The sequence below is a fragment of the Musca autumnalis genome, unplaced genomic scaffold (assembly GCF_047663935.1).
Source record: "Musca autumnalis isolate F117 unplaced genomic scaffold, ASM4766393v1 scaffold_4, whole genome shotgun sequence".
NCBI classification, from domain to species: Eukaryota; Metazoa; Arthropoda; class Insecta; order Diptera; family Muscidae; genus Musca; species Musca autumnalis.
In genome coordinates this window covers 93,595,212-93,611,964 of record NW_027411977.1, presented here as the reverse complement: position 1 = coordinate 93,611,964, position 16,753 = coordinate 93,595,212, and the positions used below count along the sequence as shown (strand labels likewise).

The following is a 16,753-nucleotide window of genomic DNA, read 5'->3' as shown; positions in this document are numbered from 1 at the left end:
ATAACAAATAAATCCTCTCGAAGTGCGTTAACCCGGCAAAAAACACTCTAGTGTAACCGTACTATTATACTGCAAAAGGCCATAATATAAAAAATGACCTTATTTGTAGAAGAATGTATACATTAAGTATACTTAAAACCTTGCACCCTTATATGGGACTATAAAACGTGGACACATGTATGATTATTGTATAGTCTACAGCAACGATTTTTGCACACTGAAATTTTCTTGAAATAGAAAAAATGCTTGGAATGTATAAATTGTATTATTTATTATATGCCATAGCAACAATAACAACAAGTTTTATTGCAATCTAATAAAAATACATTTATCATTATGCATTATGAAAAATTGCGCTGTCTTTCACAATTTAATAGAAATCATAAAAATAACAAATTTTTGTGTGGGACAAGTGGCCATAAAACTCGGTGTGTGTTTTTTTTTTTTTGCCTGAAAGCCTCTTGTCGTGTGAGGGTGATGCTAATCATATTCATCATAATCATGATCGTCGTGATCATGAATATTTCTTTTAAATTTAAAATATAACGTAATATATAGGCAGAGATTCCATATATATAAACAAAGGTAGATGGCAATGATGAGTCAGCCAGTCATGTCTCAGCGATTATTATTATTGGTCACATCACAAAACACTTGTCAATAACAACAACATTTGTCATTTCAGGCTACCTAGCGAACAGGATGATGATCATCATCATGATGATGAATCAAGGTGTGAAAAATAAATTTAATTTAGTCATTCAAATCAAATTTAAACAAAAAAAACATTCGAAAACAAAGCCAACATTCCTTCGCCAATTCCCATTGTATTTCTTTGTGCCAGTCATCAATTCAATTTTTCGGGAAAAGAATTAGTCAAACAAAACATTTAAGGAAATGTTGTTTTGCGATTTACGAAATGAAAGTGAAATCGAACATATAATATGTGTCATGTTAATACAAATAAATAGATTTGTTTTCTTTCTGGTTGAAAGGAAAGAGTGATTCGAAAGAAATGGAAGCAAGTTTTGTTATTTTTGTTTTTTTTTTGGTTGTCTTTTAATTTTTTTGGCACAAGTAATAAGTGTGGCACATGGCCACAGGCAAACAAACATCCATACAGCCATAAGTAGATAATCCTCTGTCATTTCTTTTATAGTTATAGAAATGAATTGTGCGTATATATACGTACATATATGTATATATGCTACATACATATCTATAAATGTGTTATTTTTATCTGTATCTGTCTACATATTAAACAGGTAAACGAAATAATTTGGAAAATTATTTTAATAGAAAGAGAGAAAAACCAACAATTTTTTTTTTTTTAATTTAACGGCTAATGGCAACATCATTAGTGGCACACCTCTTCTGTGGTGAGTAAACAACATCCCACTAACAATAACCAGTGATGTCAATTCTGTGCGTTATTCGCTACATGTTGCGTTTTTTAAAGCTTTAAACCAAAATCCTTATTTACACTTGCACCCATGGTAGAACTACCAGGTAGTGGTATCACACCAGCTGATCGAATATGAAAAGTCAAATCCTTTTATAAAAAAATTATTTTTGTTGTAATTTCTCCAACAACATAAAGAAAGTTTTGACATAACATATTCAAAATTTTACGATGCCACTACCTGGGAATTGTGCCATGCTTGCACCTAAAAACAGCAAATACATTATTTATTTGACAGATATTCAATAGAATTGACAACTTATGGCCTTTTCCTTTACTTTTAGAAATGGTAACAACATTTGCTCTGTTCCCTTACTTTTAGAAATGGTAAAAGTGGCAAAAGTAGCAAAAGTTGTGAACTGCTCTCATATCAATTGTATGATTACATCAAATAAAGGAACACTTTTCTAGTAAAAAGTGGTGAAACTTGAAGAATCTTGCACGTTAAGGAACAAGCTTTAAATGACAATTTTAAAAAACCTGCTAAATTCAAATGCGCCTTAGAAATTAATTGGATGTTGTGGAAAATATTTGGTAAACATTTTAGAAACATAACAATTTTCCAAATGTTTTTTTTTTTGTGGAAGAGAATATCTAAAGCAGGAATGATAACTTAGGCCATGTTTATATTATAGCCTTTTGCAGGGTTAACCTTCTTTATGAGGATTTGTTTGACGTATATGTAATGGAATTGACATTTAAAACCCAGTGAGTTTGTTAAATCCGGTTAAATCCGTACTGTAACCAGTGTTCAATTCAAAATAAAAAAATAGTGGAGAAAGCTGACTAGGGAATAAGTTTTTCAGTCATCTTTTTATATTGGAAAAAATGGTTTTTCTAAGCGGAGTATCAACTTCAGAAGAGGAAAATGCCTGCGGAGACTGGAAAGAAGCCCCCTTTATTCACCAGCATGTTCTCAGATGTCCAGGAAAGGAGTCTGTGAACGTAAAAGCTTTGAAAGCCTTTCGTCTTGGAAATCCTTTCGTCAAGACTTGGAAGTTGATGTATGCTTTGTTTTCCGCAAGGGAGACGCAGTTGGATGATTTTTTCTATGTGCTTATCCTAGATGATTTGAAGTACAATATGTTTATACGTTGCTGAGCCCAGAACTTATGGGCACCTATACCGAAGAGGTTATCTGAAATGTTGCGTCTTCACTTTACAGGATAGCTGCAAATTATACACCCAAAGCAAGTTATATTTTGATCGTCGATTGTAGAAGCTGGCAAATAATCCTAGCAATTCTTCTGCTTATTACCAAACCAGAAATTTGAAATTCATTAAACATTATAGCTCTGTTCCTTTACGAACAAGAATCTTCCAGTTTTACCACTTTAATCATAGAATTGATATGCGAACAGTTTATAACTTTTACTACCTTTGCCATTTTTAAAAGTAAAGGAACAGACCAATTACATATTAGCCAAGAATAAAGCAATCGGCTTGTGATAATTGTCCGTGTTGTAAAAAATAATGCATAAAAGTTGTGTCTATACCTGAAAATACTCTCAAAAATATCGTAGAAGATTGACCATTCAGTGCATTTAATTAAATTAAAGAAGTGAAGAAGAAGTCTCCCCATTGTGCGGCAGAGAATGAGAACATATGGGAACTTGATATAACCAATGCTGTAATGGTTGAGATCAGAAAAGCAAGCTGTTGCAATGTTAAATGGCCTTGGTTTACTTTAAGATTTTTTACGGTAAGTCAGATTCGAAAATTAAAGTCTATGTCAAAAATAAGGTGGGAGTGGAAATACATACTACTTAGAACTTCGGCCTTGGTTTACTTTAAGATTTTCTTACGGCAAGTCAATTCGAAAATAAAAGACTATGTTAACAATATGGTGGGAGTGGAAGGACATATGCAAACTGCTTACACGCTGCTGAACCCAGAACTTATGGGCATCTAGAAATGTTGCAGGCTTCTGTCTGTTGTCATGTGTGAACATGATAACAACGATTCAAGCCGAGAACAAGAACTGCCCATCCCTATTCCATTTAGGTTTCCTTTTCGTTCATTCTTTTATCAGAAATTAAGTAAGTCATGTCATGTTGCTTTTATACCGAGGTCTTAAGGGTGTGGCTATTGAAAAAATAGCCAATATTAATCATGAAGTCATTTGACTTAAAATCAAAACATATTACATGTAAATTTTTACACAGAGCAAAACAAGATGATGACATTCTCCTTCTGATTATCCTTGACGATCGTTCAATGGGCAGCGTAAAATGGATTTGGGTCATGGCATAATATTTTATGAACGTCATTACGGATAATATAAGTACATTATTCAAGGGACTTCAAGGTGACCCCCCATAAATCTTTGTATAATGAAAATAGGTCATTCTATAGATTCTTAGCACACCTGGGAGGGGCTAAGAATATATAGAAACTAATCATCCTTTTGCTAATAGCTCATATATACAAATTAATCATCAGGAATTAGTCAGCCAGTCAGCGATTGTGAGAAACAAAAAAAAAAATTATTTCAAAATTGCTTATATAATATACGAAGTTATTTTTCAGTATACCAAAACCTAAAAATTACCCTACCCACGAATTGAATGTATTCTATATATTGTGTTTGGTCGAAAAAAAAAGTCCCAAAAAAAGAACGGAGAAATTATTGGAAACACTGTCAGTAACAGCAGCAGCACTGCTATGAACAACAGCAAGCAGCATCAGTCAGCTTCACCACACTAGGGAGGTAAGTTTATAAATAAATTGGTGATTTGTTGTTGTTTGTGAGGTGCACACTCATTGTGTTGTATTGGATTAGTAGTTGGGCAATACGTCACCTGGTGTGTGGGGTGAACAATTGAAATGTATAAAAAAATGATGAGACTTGTTTGTTGCTGCTGCTGCTGCCCGATGCTGCTGCAACTTTCGCTGCCTCTGTTAGTTTGATGAAATGAAAACAACATAGGAAAAACTCAGTCTTTTAACAGAGGTAGACGCGTAAGGTTGTGCGGTGGCCAGTTGTGCTTGTGTTTGAAATTTACGGAAATTTTCGAAAAAATTAACTTACCTGTCGGTTTTTTTTTGCTAAATTAACAAAAATATAAACAAAAGGAAAATTGGCGGCAAACGAAAGTATAAAGCAAAAAATGAAACGTTTACAAATTTAATGTGTTATAATATTTGTTTTTGTATTTTTTTTATTAATTAAACAACAAATATACAATAAAAATAATTTCAATAAAAAAACATAAAAAATTATTAATCATAAATTAAAATAAAAATTGGTGATATGACGACAAAGGATTTGCAAACACAAGATTTATTGTTTTTTTTCACTGAAGAAATAAATTAAATTTTAAAATTAAAGTAAATTGAGCAATTTCGACAAAATTGTTTTTTTTGTTTTTGTTTCAATAAATCTTGTGTTTAAGCGCTTGTGAGGAAATTACAAATAATGAGCTAAAATTGAGTTACAATAGTTTTTTTTTAACTTAAAACAGAAGCCTGAGTCGCATGAGTATTTTATGATTAAGCTTTTTTTAGTGAAGCGCATTTTAAAATGGCATAATGTGCGTGAGAAAATATGTAAAAAAACAAAATAAATAAGAAATTAAGCATATTTTTTAAATAAATTTAACAAATAACATTTAAAGTTAACAGTTGTTTGCTTTTTTGGTGTTTTCTTATAAAAGTATTTAAGAAAAAAAATCCACAACATAAATACGAAAAAAATTATTAATTTTTTGCCGAAAAGAAAAATATTCAACATAAATGTGTAAAAATATGTATATTAGTAAAGTAAATGGAAAAATAAGCACAAGAAAAAAACATAATTATAAAATCTCATGCAACATAACTAAAACATAATAAAAATACAAAGAAAACATATATATAGAAATTTATATATAAAAAATATATGATTAAACATATAAAGAAAACAAGTGTTGAAAGAAATAAATTAAAAATAGAAAATTTAAATAATAAATAAATTTTTAAACTACATAAAAACTGGGGTCAACACTTTCACTTCATAATTGCATAGCTGCGCGGCCGAGTGGTGAGAAAAAGAGAAAGGCGCAATAAAGGATTCACTAAGTGTTCCCTGGATTCAACATATTACTGGAGAAACTATCATACATCCCATCAGCATCATTAGCAGTAACAACAATTTTAACAAATGATAAGTATTTTTGTTTTAAAATGTTAAGTAAAGAAATATTAAAGTTAAAACGTCATTTACACTGACGCCTATTGTCATGATTTCTGATTTTATAGTTGTAGAATGTATGAAAACAAACGCCAAATTAATTAAGATAGAACATTTTTTTACATTGTGTCTTATTGTAAACGTAGCTTAAGATTAACAGTCGATCAATGCCCAACAGTGTAACAACGGCACAAACGTTTATTGGGCGCTTGAAGGTTAACTTATAATACATTTACACTAGCACTTGTTATTCTGATTTGTTTGACAGTTGTTTTCATACATTTTACATTAACTAAATCTTTATAGAGGGTAAATGACGTTTTAATTGACTATAAATTCAAGTTGGTATTATTTAAGATAGAGAATTAATCTCAAAGTTAACCAAAGTAATTTTTTTAAGAATTTCCAAATAGTTTTAATTGCAATCAAAATCAAGTTTAGAAGACCTTACCAAATAGTTGTAACTTTTTCATTATTCAATGAATTCATTAACTAAAACCTGTTACTTCTTTAAAAGGGGGGTTATTTTCATTTGTTTTTTAACTGGATAGGTCGATGCACCAAATATTTTCAATTTTGAGAACTGCTTTATTTCTTCTTTATATGTAAACTATAACTAATATACCGGCTATTAATTGTCATTACTTTTTTATGTAAAACTCAGCTAATATTCCGGTCATTAATCTTTAGATTTTAACTCTTTTGAACTAATAGTGAAATCCTTGCAGTATTACATATTCCTAATCTAATACCATGTTCTGAGAGACACTTAAAACTCCTACTATGTTACTTAGCAGGTGCTAAGCATTGCCTTAGTGATCTTATCAAATCAAAACGTGGATTTAAAAAGTGTTAATACAGTCAACAAATATTGAATATCTTTTGGACATTAAATTTGAAAGAATTTTTTATTTAGTTCGATTGTTTCTTGGCAGACTATTGTGTAAATTTGATTTACAACTCTATTTCACTAGAGGTTGCTTTATAACCTGTAGAAAAAATCAGAAGGTCCATGTTCATCAAGTTTAAAATCTCAATTTATTGTATAAGATATCCTGAAGTTCAGTGTCTGAAGATAAAAAACTTGTATTCAGAGGGTTTTTACTTGTAAAAATTCTCAAGTTTTGTTATTTTTAAACGAAAAGCATTTCGTGCTCCAAGAAGCAGCACAATTTATATGAGAGTAGATCCCTACTTGTACATTTTCAAGTCTTATATTCTGCTTAAATGGTATTATAAGCTCTAGTGTACGTTTATTCATGATCATGATAGAACAAATATGATGCTAGTAGGGGGCCATGTAAACATTCTTGGCAATTTGTTAGTTGAAGTCCTTACTTAAGTGGTTTTATGGAACAAATGTCATGAAATTGTGCATTCTTAAATTGAGTTCCACACTAGAGCAATATCATAAAAATACTGCAGTGGTAAACCCCATCTAAGAACCCTTATTTCATGACATTTGTTTCCTGAAACCATTCTAGGGAGGTCTACGACTTATTATAATTGCTTTCTCCTACACAGAACTTCTTAGAAAATTTTTTTCACTTGAAATTATTCCCACATAATCAAAAATCTGCACAATTATAGATTTAAATATTGGTTTTATTATTTAGAACATAAACAATTTTGATAAAAAGGGGGTTAAACTCGTGTGGCTATAAGCAGATTGTATCTGTTGCATTTATCCACCAAAAAATTTGCATATTCTTAGGGAAGAATTGTCAAATAGTTTTGGAAACAGAGAAATCCAGTATCATTGGGTAATAATAGTTACCAATAATAGTGTAAACAGATACAGTTTTTAATGAAAACCAAGCTTATGATGGTTTATTTCATATAAACGATGTAGAGCTATTATCACTATAGGGAAAGTCAATGCAAACGTTGTTATGATAAACCTCATTATTGGGGTTTATTTGACGTCAAATCAATTTAAATATGGGTGCACACTAATGTAAACCTAGCCTTACTAGTCTTGCTAACATTGTACTGGATTTAGTCAATTTTATTGCATTTAAGTTAAATAAATCCTCACAGAGAAGAGACAAAAAAGCTTTAATGTAAATGTGCTATTATTCCCATTGTTTTAATATAAACAACACTGTACTTTAAACATCCTCTCACATAACCCTTGGTAGTATTGTAAACATAACAATGTTATCTACAGTCTTTTTAAATGACCGTTAACATTACTCTCACATAATCCCCCCACACTGTTAATCTCTTTACGGATACGGTAAACACAACATAGTAACTGTTATCTACATACGTTATTGTTTGCAACGGCCGTTGTTACACTAGGGGTGGTGTAAAATTGACCATCAACTGTTACGATTTCCCTTCTCTAACATTAGCAAATGAACTTCCTTCCCCCTGTAAGGTAACATTCTTCAACTTGACATGTGTTAAAATTTATTGCATTTTAAATTACTTTGGTTAAAGAGTTAAATTACAATTAAATAAACTTTTTTTTTAATATTAAATAATTATTAAACAAATGTTATAAGGAAAGTAAAAGTAAATATATATATTGTTTTAACTTATTATTGTTGTTGCTAATGTTGTTGATTGATTTTAAGCTGAGTTTCAGCAACCAAAGAAAAATGTTTGCTTAAATTTATAAAATATTTTTTTTTTGGTTTTAATTTTTAATACAAATTTTCTATTTCTTTTTCAGATGTGAATCGGTAGTACAACCCATCTCTAAACATAATAAACAAATGAATCAACACAGCTGACGAATTACAAAACAAAGTGTTGTTGGTGTTGCTTTGCTGTTGACGATGTTAATTTTGTTTTCTTTGAAATTAATTTAATTAATCACGCCCGCCGAAATCTCATTAGAAATACAAAAAGAGCCAGACAAGCCCAGACCATGATGTCTAAGAAGTCATGATAGATATGGTGATGGCTGGCTGGTGGCGGCTGGGGGGTCAGAAGATCGCAGGCGAAGACATGTGCAACAAAGATTGCCACATGACAATCATAATTTGAATCATTAGAAGACTATAAAAATATGTGCCAAAAAAGAAATTTCGTAAATTTTTTTTAATTTTTCTTATCTCTTGCTAGGGTGGCTGGGGAGCATGTAAGTACATGTGTATCTATGTGTGTTTGTATGTAAGTGTAGAATATGCATTATAATTTATGTTTATTATTAAAATGAAAACAAAAACAATTAATAAAAGAAAATAATTATTTTTCCCCCAAAAAACCTTAAAATTGTGTTTTATTTATGAACCTGTTTTGCTAGAATTTTCTAGGTTTGTTTTTAATTCAAATAAAACAATGGAAATTTGCTGGCATGGATTGATGATTATCTCTCCGTGTGTTTTTTTTTTTGCTAAATCTTATTTATCTTTCGTAGAATTCTCAACCATCAAACAAAAAAAAATTGAAACAATTTTTGCGCACGTATTCTTTTTTAATTTGTATATTTCCATTTATTGTTGTTGTATGTAATAAATACACACAATAGGTATGTATGAACGTATGTATATAGGCAACCAGCCAGCCCAACCGGCCCCGGCTGCGGCAGGCAACCGTTGTGCGTCTAAATTTGAAATTTTCATTATTTTTTGCATCTTTTCTTTGCTTTTTGCCTGAAATGGATTTGGAAATTTTTTTGCTGTTCTTTGTGTCATATAGAGACCCACTGAATGGACGACTGGCAGTTAGACATACTACCCGAACCAATACATATACAGACGCACACCGCCATATTTTATGCTAATTACTAAGTATTTATGTAGGAGTGAGTGAATGTGCGTTTTGCACACGGGCCCTCACCAAAAATTGAGTTGACTCAAAATGAAAAATCTGTTTCGAATAATTTTCAAAAAAGCAAGATATAAAAAAAACGCTGGCACACTAATTTAAAAATGACATACGTTTATAATGTGATTCATTGATTTGCATGAATAATTATTTGGCCTTTCCAAGGGCCCATTGAAAATAAAAGGCCTTAGGACAGAAACCTACAATTAATAGGCATTTTTAGATATCAAGGTTAGGGCCCTAAGCCCAAATTGTGCCAATGAAATATTCTAGAATTTCCAAATTGGTTTTTAAAGGTGAGAAAAAAATTTAAGTCCAAAGAATATGCAATAGATAAATAAGAAAAGCCAAAATAACCCCGGCTGATTGAAAGATCACTGGACATGGTAGCGCATGTTGAACGGCATTAGTTATACGCTCTAATGGACCGCAAAGGGAAAGTTAAAAACTATTAGATTAGAATGCATGGAAATATAGTTTCCTCAACTGCAACTGAACAGTCTGAAATATTAGCACTCTACTTCACCGATTCATTGGTCAGGGTGTTGTCCTCTTCAGTGGGTTATAAGCTCTCATGGATTATAAAGCAACTACTGCTTTATAGGCAAATTTGAAAAGGATTAAATTACAAATATGCCTCGAATTGTCCATTTTGAATGTCGAAATTAAGTCAATTTCAAATATAATTGCTTAAAACTCTCTAATCAACAATATAAAGATTTGTACTTCATTCTATCGTGGGTGGCGTATGCATTTTTGGCGTTAGTTATACGGCCTAAAGGTCCACAAACCTATTTTTAAAGAGAAATTTGAAACTAATACATTATACATGGGGATAGAATGACATATCTAGAGATTATTTGACAATTTTGTAAGTAAGTTCTCTCTCCTTAATTCATTGGCCAGGGTGGCGAATGCATTATGACAATAGTCGTACGTAGTAATGATCTACTAAACAATCTTTAAAAGGGAAATAATGAAGCAAATACATTTTATATAGGAAAATACCACTGAATTCCTTGTATTAAGTCTATTCAGACATTCCTAACATAGATAATTCACAATATCAATATATTTACTTAATGGGTTATGGTGGCGTATGGTTCGCGATAATAGTTATACGCACTAATGGAGCACACAAATCTTAAAACAGCCTCAAAAAGTGTGATTTAAAGAAATTTGAAGATTTTTTAAGATTAAAAAGAAATGTAAACCACGGCAGAAGTGCTGATGATATTTTGGGCCACTAGTAGTGGTCAGCAACTTTTCTTACAAAGCCACAACTGTGGAAATAAAAAAGTGATAATATGTGAGATTCCTATTAAAAGAAAGACTGATGAATCCAAACACACCTAATCCAGAGAATATTTGTCAATTTTGCCAGCAAATTTCGGAAGAGAGTAAATCGATTTTGATTACTTGAAACAGTAAAAAGTTCTGTTAAATAAAATCTACTAGGTCGCGATTTTTAAGAAAATCTGAAGTCCCCCAATAGAAATTCCTAAAAGTGCCTGTAGCTACAGAAATTTCAGTTACTCTTAGTTTTTATAGACTCATTTTGTGAGATTTTTTATTTTCTAGTTGTTTTTTTTTTTTTTGTTTTCGAGGGATTAGAATTTATAATTTTTTTTAAATAGCTTTCTTCATGTTACTTATTTAATTAAATTAAAAAATATATGTATTAATAAAAAGCAAACATTTTCTTTGGATACAAAAATCCAAACTTAAAATTAAAGACTAGTTAGTGGTAGAACAACAGTTTAAAGTCGGGGAAAACGAATATGGTTTAGTTTAGCCATGAAATGTTAAAGTAGTTATTTTTTTAAATATTTTTTTCTTTCTTTAAACTGTTGCATTGCGTTTCTCTTTTTCTCGTTGTTTTGTTTTTCATTTCGTTTTTGATTTCATTTCAATTACAATTTGTTGGCGTGGAAAATGATATCAATTGTTCTAGGTTTTGCTTGTTTTTGGTTTTTGTTGGGGATTTTTTTTTTGTGTAAGGGTTTTGTTTGGGATTTTGTTTTTAAAAATAGGGTTTCAGTTTTTTGTTTGTTTTGTATCATTTTAATTAATCCTTACTTTTTACAGTTAATTTGGCCGATGATTCAGCTTGTCCAGTTGATGAGGTTGCACGTACAGTAAATACACCGGAATCTTCTTCATAGGTTGTGCCAATCAAGAGTACGGCTGTATTGCCATCGAAAATCATCTGAAAGAGAAGATAAAGGGAAGAGAGAAGGAATGTAAATTAGTAAAATGTTACTAATATTGCTTTGTGACATATAAATTATGACAATAATCGTACCCAGGAAAAGTCTACAAATTCTTTTTATTACACTCTAAGAGAACCTAATTCCCCAGTGACTAATGTAACTACTTGTGTGGGAAATTAAAAGAAGATTAGTTGAATTTCTCTATACTGAAAATCTTTATAGCGAATACTTCACATTAAACTGAAAAGAGAAGTTTAAATGTATTACAAGACTTCACCGGAGCGTATAAATAACGACACTAATCATACGCACTGCGCAACTATACATTTTTAGAACAGAGAGCTTGGAGAGAAGAGTTAAGACCTGGGTACATAAGCTGCCTTGCTTGCTTATCTTGCTTACTTCTGATAAAAGAATAAAAAAGAAAAGGCCAACTCAGTTCGAAATTTGCTCGGCCTTCTTTATTTTTTTATTTTTATTATGTCAGAAAAGAAGCAGGAAAGCAAGGCAACCAGGCGAAGCAGCTTATGTACCCAGGTATTTATTCGTAGAAGCTATTAGCGGTGATAAGTTAATAATTATGATAACAAGTTATCGGTCCGAATTACTGAGTTCTTAACTGTAAAATTAGAAGAAATGAACTTCGAGCCCCATCTTGTAAAGAAGCTTCTTTTTGATTCAATTTAAATATTAGCTTCGACTCCACTAGCACGATTTCCCCAATCTTTAAATCTATAAATTGAACTACATAAACTAGATCAATTCCGAAACTAGATCTATTAAAGGATTCACTGAATGAAGCAATTGAACTAGTGAAATGAAATTAGTTGAACTAGTTCACAAATTAAATAACCAGACGATTTACTATGTTTAATGGTTCAATTCTTGGCTTGCTATGGTACTAAAGAATCAAATTAACTGCTGAACTAAAATCTTTGAGAATTAGTTTACATTCAGTGAAGGAAAATACAAAAAATGATACAAAACCATACATTCCAATAGTTGGAAGCTAGAATTTGTTCTTCATAATTCAAGAACTAGTTTAATTGAAGGATTCGCTGAATGGAACAATAGAATTTTTGCAGTCAAAGTTATTGGAATAGTTGACAAAGGGCGATATAAAATATCGAGTACAAGATCTACATAATCTACAATTTTTATACCCTCCACCATAGGATGGGGGTATATTAAGTTTGTCACTACGTTTGTAACTACTCGAAATAATCATTGTAGACCCCACAAAGTATATATATTCTTGATCAGCGTGCAATTCTACATCGATATAGCCATGTCCGTCCGTATGTCCGTCTGTGGAAATCACTCTAGCGTCCGAACGGAGTGACGTAGGTTGACGAAATTTTGGGAAAATATGTTATATTTACGTAGGACTTTTGGTATTGAAAGCGGGCTATGTAGGTCCATGCTTTCGTATAGCCCCCATACAAAATGACGCGTGACGCGTCGTCGTTTTAAGGAATTCTTAGGCCCATTTGACCACAGAATTGGTTGTAATTTGGTATTTTGTGTCTTCAGAGGCCAGAAAACATTCCTACCAAAGTTGGGTTATATAGGTCCACGTTTTGGTATAGCCCCCACATAAGGCCCCTTATAAAGTACGCGTAATTTTAATATATTTTGAATGTATTAGACCCATTTGACCAAAGAATCGGTTGTAACTTTGTATTTTGTGTTTCAGATGCTAAGAAACATTTCTACCATAAAATGTTTATATAGGTCCACGTGTTGATATAGCCCCCATAATACAATATCTCCCGATTTTCGATATTTTGAACGTTTTAGCCTCATTATCACACCGAGATGGCCGAAATTTGGTATTTAGTCTTCTTTAGGCGTATAAAACTTTCCCTCTCTACTTTTTCCTCCCCGCTCTCACCCAAAAACTCAATTTTCTTTACCGAAAATTTTGCGTGTGTGACTATTGAATATAGAAAATACAAAAAAGAATATAAAATCATTCATTCTAGAAGTAGATGCTAGAATTAGTTATTTCAAGATCAAATTCAATTGAATGATTCACTGAATGGGGCAATCGAAATTGTGTATTCAAAATAATTGAAACAGATAACTAGTTCAAAAAGACCGCACTAAATTTTCGAATACAAGAACAGGATAATCTACTACGTTTAACATAGTCCTTGGTCACACTAGCGAGTTTTTTGAAACGAATAATAGGAAGAGGCAACATAGCAAACACAGAAAACCATGAACAGCGGTTTCACTACCTCACTCCCCATGCTTATAAATTCGAAGTCGCCATATTGAAACAGCGCTAGTGTGACCTACGACGAATGGTTCATGGCTTTCTCTGGAACTGAACAATCAAATAAACTGTTGAACTAACATCTTAACTGACTGACTTGATGTGTAGTTTCCCAGCAAAATAAAATGGAAGTAGTGCAATGTGGACTAGTTCTTTCACGGCATGTTTTGATGCAGTTCAAACGGAGTCGTGAAAAAGGCACTACAGTCCTCACATTTTAACCGCATTTGGATGCATTCCAAAGAACCACATCCACTTGTCACATTTTAACAACATCCGGATGCAGTTCAACGGAGTCGTGAAAAAGGCACTCCAATTCCTCACAATTTAACGGCATCCGGATGCAGTCCAAACGGAGTCGTGAAGAAAGCACTCCGTTCGCTACATTTTATTAGCAGTTGTTAGTGGTCCCTACAAGTACATAAATCAGATTGTACATCTCTACAGGATACATTTTCCAAAAAGAGATAAGCGTGTTAACATTTCCAAAAATTTGTTAATACAAACTAAAAAATATTTAATTTGTGAAAATTTTTCCGGTAATTTTCATAATTTGTGTTAATGTAATAAAGTTCTTAATATTTTTATTTTACACAAATAATAAATGCATTTTACTTGTTCTGGGATATTTTGTAATGGCTGGCACAAAAACACGTGTTTTGGACTCCATCCTATTCCACCCCAAAGGGTCAGTTAAAATGCAGTGCCAGAGGGTCAGTTAAAATGCAGTGCCAAAGGGTCAGTTAAAATGCAGTGCAATGGAGTGCCTCTTTCAGTAGTCACGCTCTTGTAAAAATCATGACTGAAAATGCATAATTTGATGGACTTGCAGATCACTTGTACATATGATTTAACTGCCTCTTTGGAGGCAAACTTTTTGCTGGGTTAAGAAGTAGTTCAATTGAAATATTCACTGAATGCAATAGACGAACTAGTGCAGTCAAGGTTATTGAACAAGTGAACTAAACTATGAGAGCTGCACTATTTTTAACATACGACGAAGGGTTCATGACTTGCTAAACTAAGTAATGAACTAAAGGAGTTGGACTAAAATCATCATCAAAGACTTAGATTTAGATTCACTAAAGAAAAAGGCAAAAAGCTTAACATACACGTTCAAATAAAGGGCTCACTGAATGAACTAGTGCAGTCAAAGTAATGACATATTTCACAAAGAAGATTTAAATATAAATATATGAATGATTGAGATGCACTACGGAAGCTGGCAATGAAAATGGGATGAACATGATTCCCTGATTCTCTGAATGGAGCAATTGAACTAACGCAGTCAAAACAATTGAACTAGTTTACAAGGACCGAACACAAATATGGAGCAGAATGACCAAATTTTTTACTGTTGGTGGCTTGATATGGATCGAAAAAAGGAACGAACTATTAAAATAAAATCACAGGAGACTATTGCAATGAATAACTACTGAACTAAGTCCCAATTTACATTAGGCGAGTTTACTTGCGGCAATTGTCAGTTTGTGGGTGAGAGAGGGTGTTGAGAGGCAAAGGGTTGCCATATGCCTCACCTCTCTCTCCAGCAAACTGACAATTGCCGCAAGTAAACTCGCCTAATGTAAATTGGGACTAAGAGAACAAACTAGTTCAATGGTAAGGCTAATAATGATTTTAGTAAGATCTTAACTAGATGCTGTAATGAGCTTTTTGAAATGACTAAAAATGAACTGTACGAATTATAGAAATAAAAAGAGCTTTGAATAAATACGAACTAAAAATTAACAAACTAAATGAGCAAACTAAATTTATAGAATTGACGAAAATTTAACTAAAAGGCCAAACGAACTAAAGAACACTAGTGATAGGTATGTAGTTGAGAAGACTAAAGATTGAACTAACTAGTTCTTTTAACATAACTTAAGTAAATGAGAGACCGAACTTTACTGAAGAGACAAACGAATGACAGTGAGAGAACAAACTGGCTCAATGAAAAGATATGAAGTAGATGTGATGACATCACTGGGACGGGAGAACTATAGAATTTAAAGACCACACATACTAAAATGGAGTGAAATTGAATTTGATAAATTTATTAAACACGCTGCGATTTATTAGTTCTAAGAAATCGTGACAAATTCTGAGCTAAGGATACACCTTAGCTTCACTAAAACGGAGAACAATTGAGAAAACGAACTTTTTCATTAAATCAATCTGAATTATGTGAGATATTAGATACAAACGTAATGCCTTGGCATATTGTCGAAAACGGATATCTATTAAACAAAAAGTACCTGATGAGCCATAGAACAGAAATCTTAACAGATTCGGAGCTAACAACACATACATATGTACGTGTCAAATGACAAACAATGAAAATAAGATTGAAGAAATGAACTACTCTTCTAAAATGATAAATAATCAAGTAGTTTTAAGGATACGATGAACATTGCAACAAAAATAGCAAAAAAAAAAAAAACGAAGTACACAATTAATTTGTCTTATAATTTCTAAGGATAAAACTTAATTCAACTATGAGCGAACAAACTAGTTCATTAAGAAGATATCCAAGCTAAATGAACGGGTGAATACTAATGTCATACTGCGGCATCTTGCTGAGAACAAAGAAGTTTTAAGCATACGATGAACAGTAGAACAAAAATAGCAAAAAAAAAAACGAAGTACATAACTAATATGTCTCATAATTTCTAAGAATAAAACTTAATTCAACTATGAGCGAACAAACTAGTTCATTAAAAAGATATCTAAGCTAAATGAACGGCGGAATACTAAAGTCATACCGTGGCATCTTGCTGAGAACAAAGAACTATTAAACTTAAACGACAAGCAACATATTATTCACGTAAAAACAGGTTAATTTC

The 16,753-nt window shown here is 32.0% G+C and overlaps 1 protein-coding gene and 1 long non-coding RNA gene across 15 annotated transcripts in view; one reads left to right on the top strand and one right to left on the bottom strand.

Moving 5' to 3' along the window:
• Window positions 1–16,753, bottom strand: part of sls (sallimus) — a 160,011-nt gene that overhangs the window by 104,216 nt on the left and 39,042 nt on the right. For all 4 annotated transcript variants that reach the window (XM_073982026.1, XM_073982023.1, XM_073982024.1 and 1 more), the window contains exon 13: window positions 11,493–11,622. In XM_073982026.1, coding sequence (XP_073838127.1) covers window positions 11,493–11,622 — 130 coding nt within the window. The remainder of the gene's footprint in view (window positions 1–11,492; window positions 11,623–16,753) is intronic.
• LOC141401687 (uncharacterized) lies at window positions 4,002–10,918 on the top strand. Of its 11 annotated transcripts, none has more exons than XR_012412415.1 (4): window positions 4,002–4,172; window positions 4,248–4,558; window positions 4,970–5,117; window positions 5,307–10,918. It is a non-coding gene; the product is annotated as an uncharacterized lncRNA (long non-coding RNA). The 11 variants fall into 11 exon arrangements; XR_012412417.1 differs by having other exon boundaries at window positions 4,927–4,995; window positions 5,322–10,918; XR_012412414.1 differs by having other exon boundaries at window positions 4,927–5,117.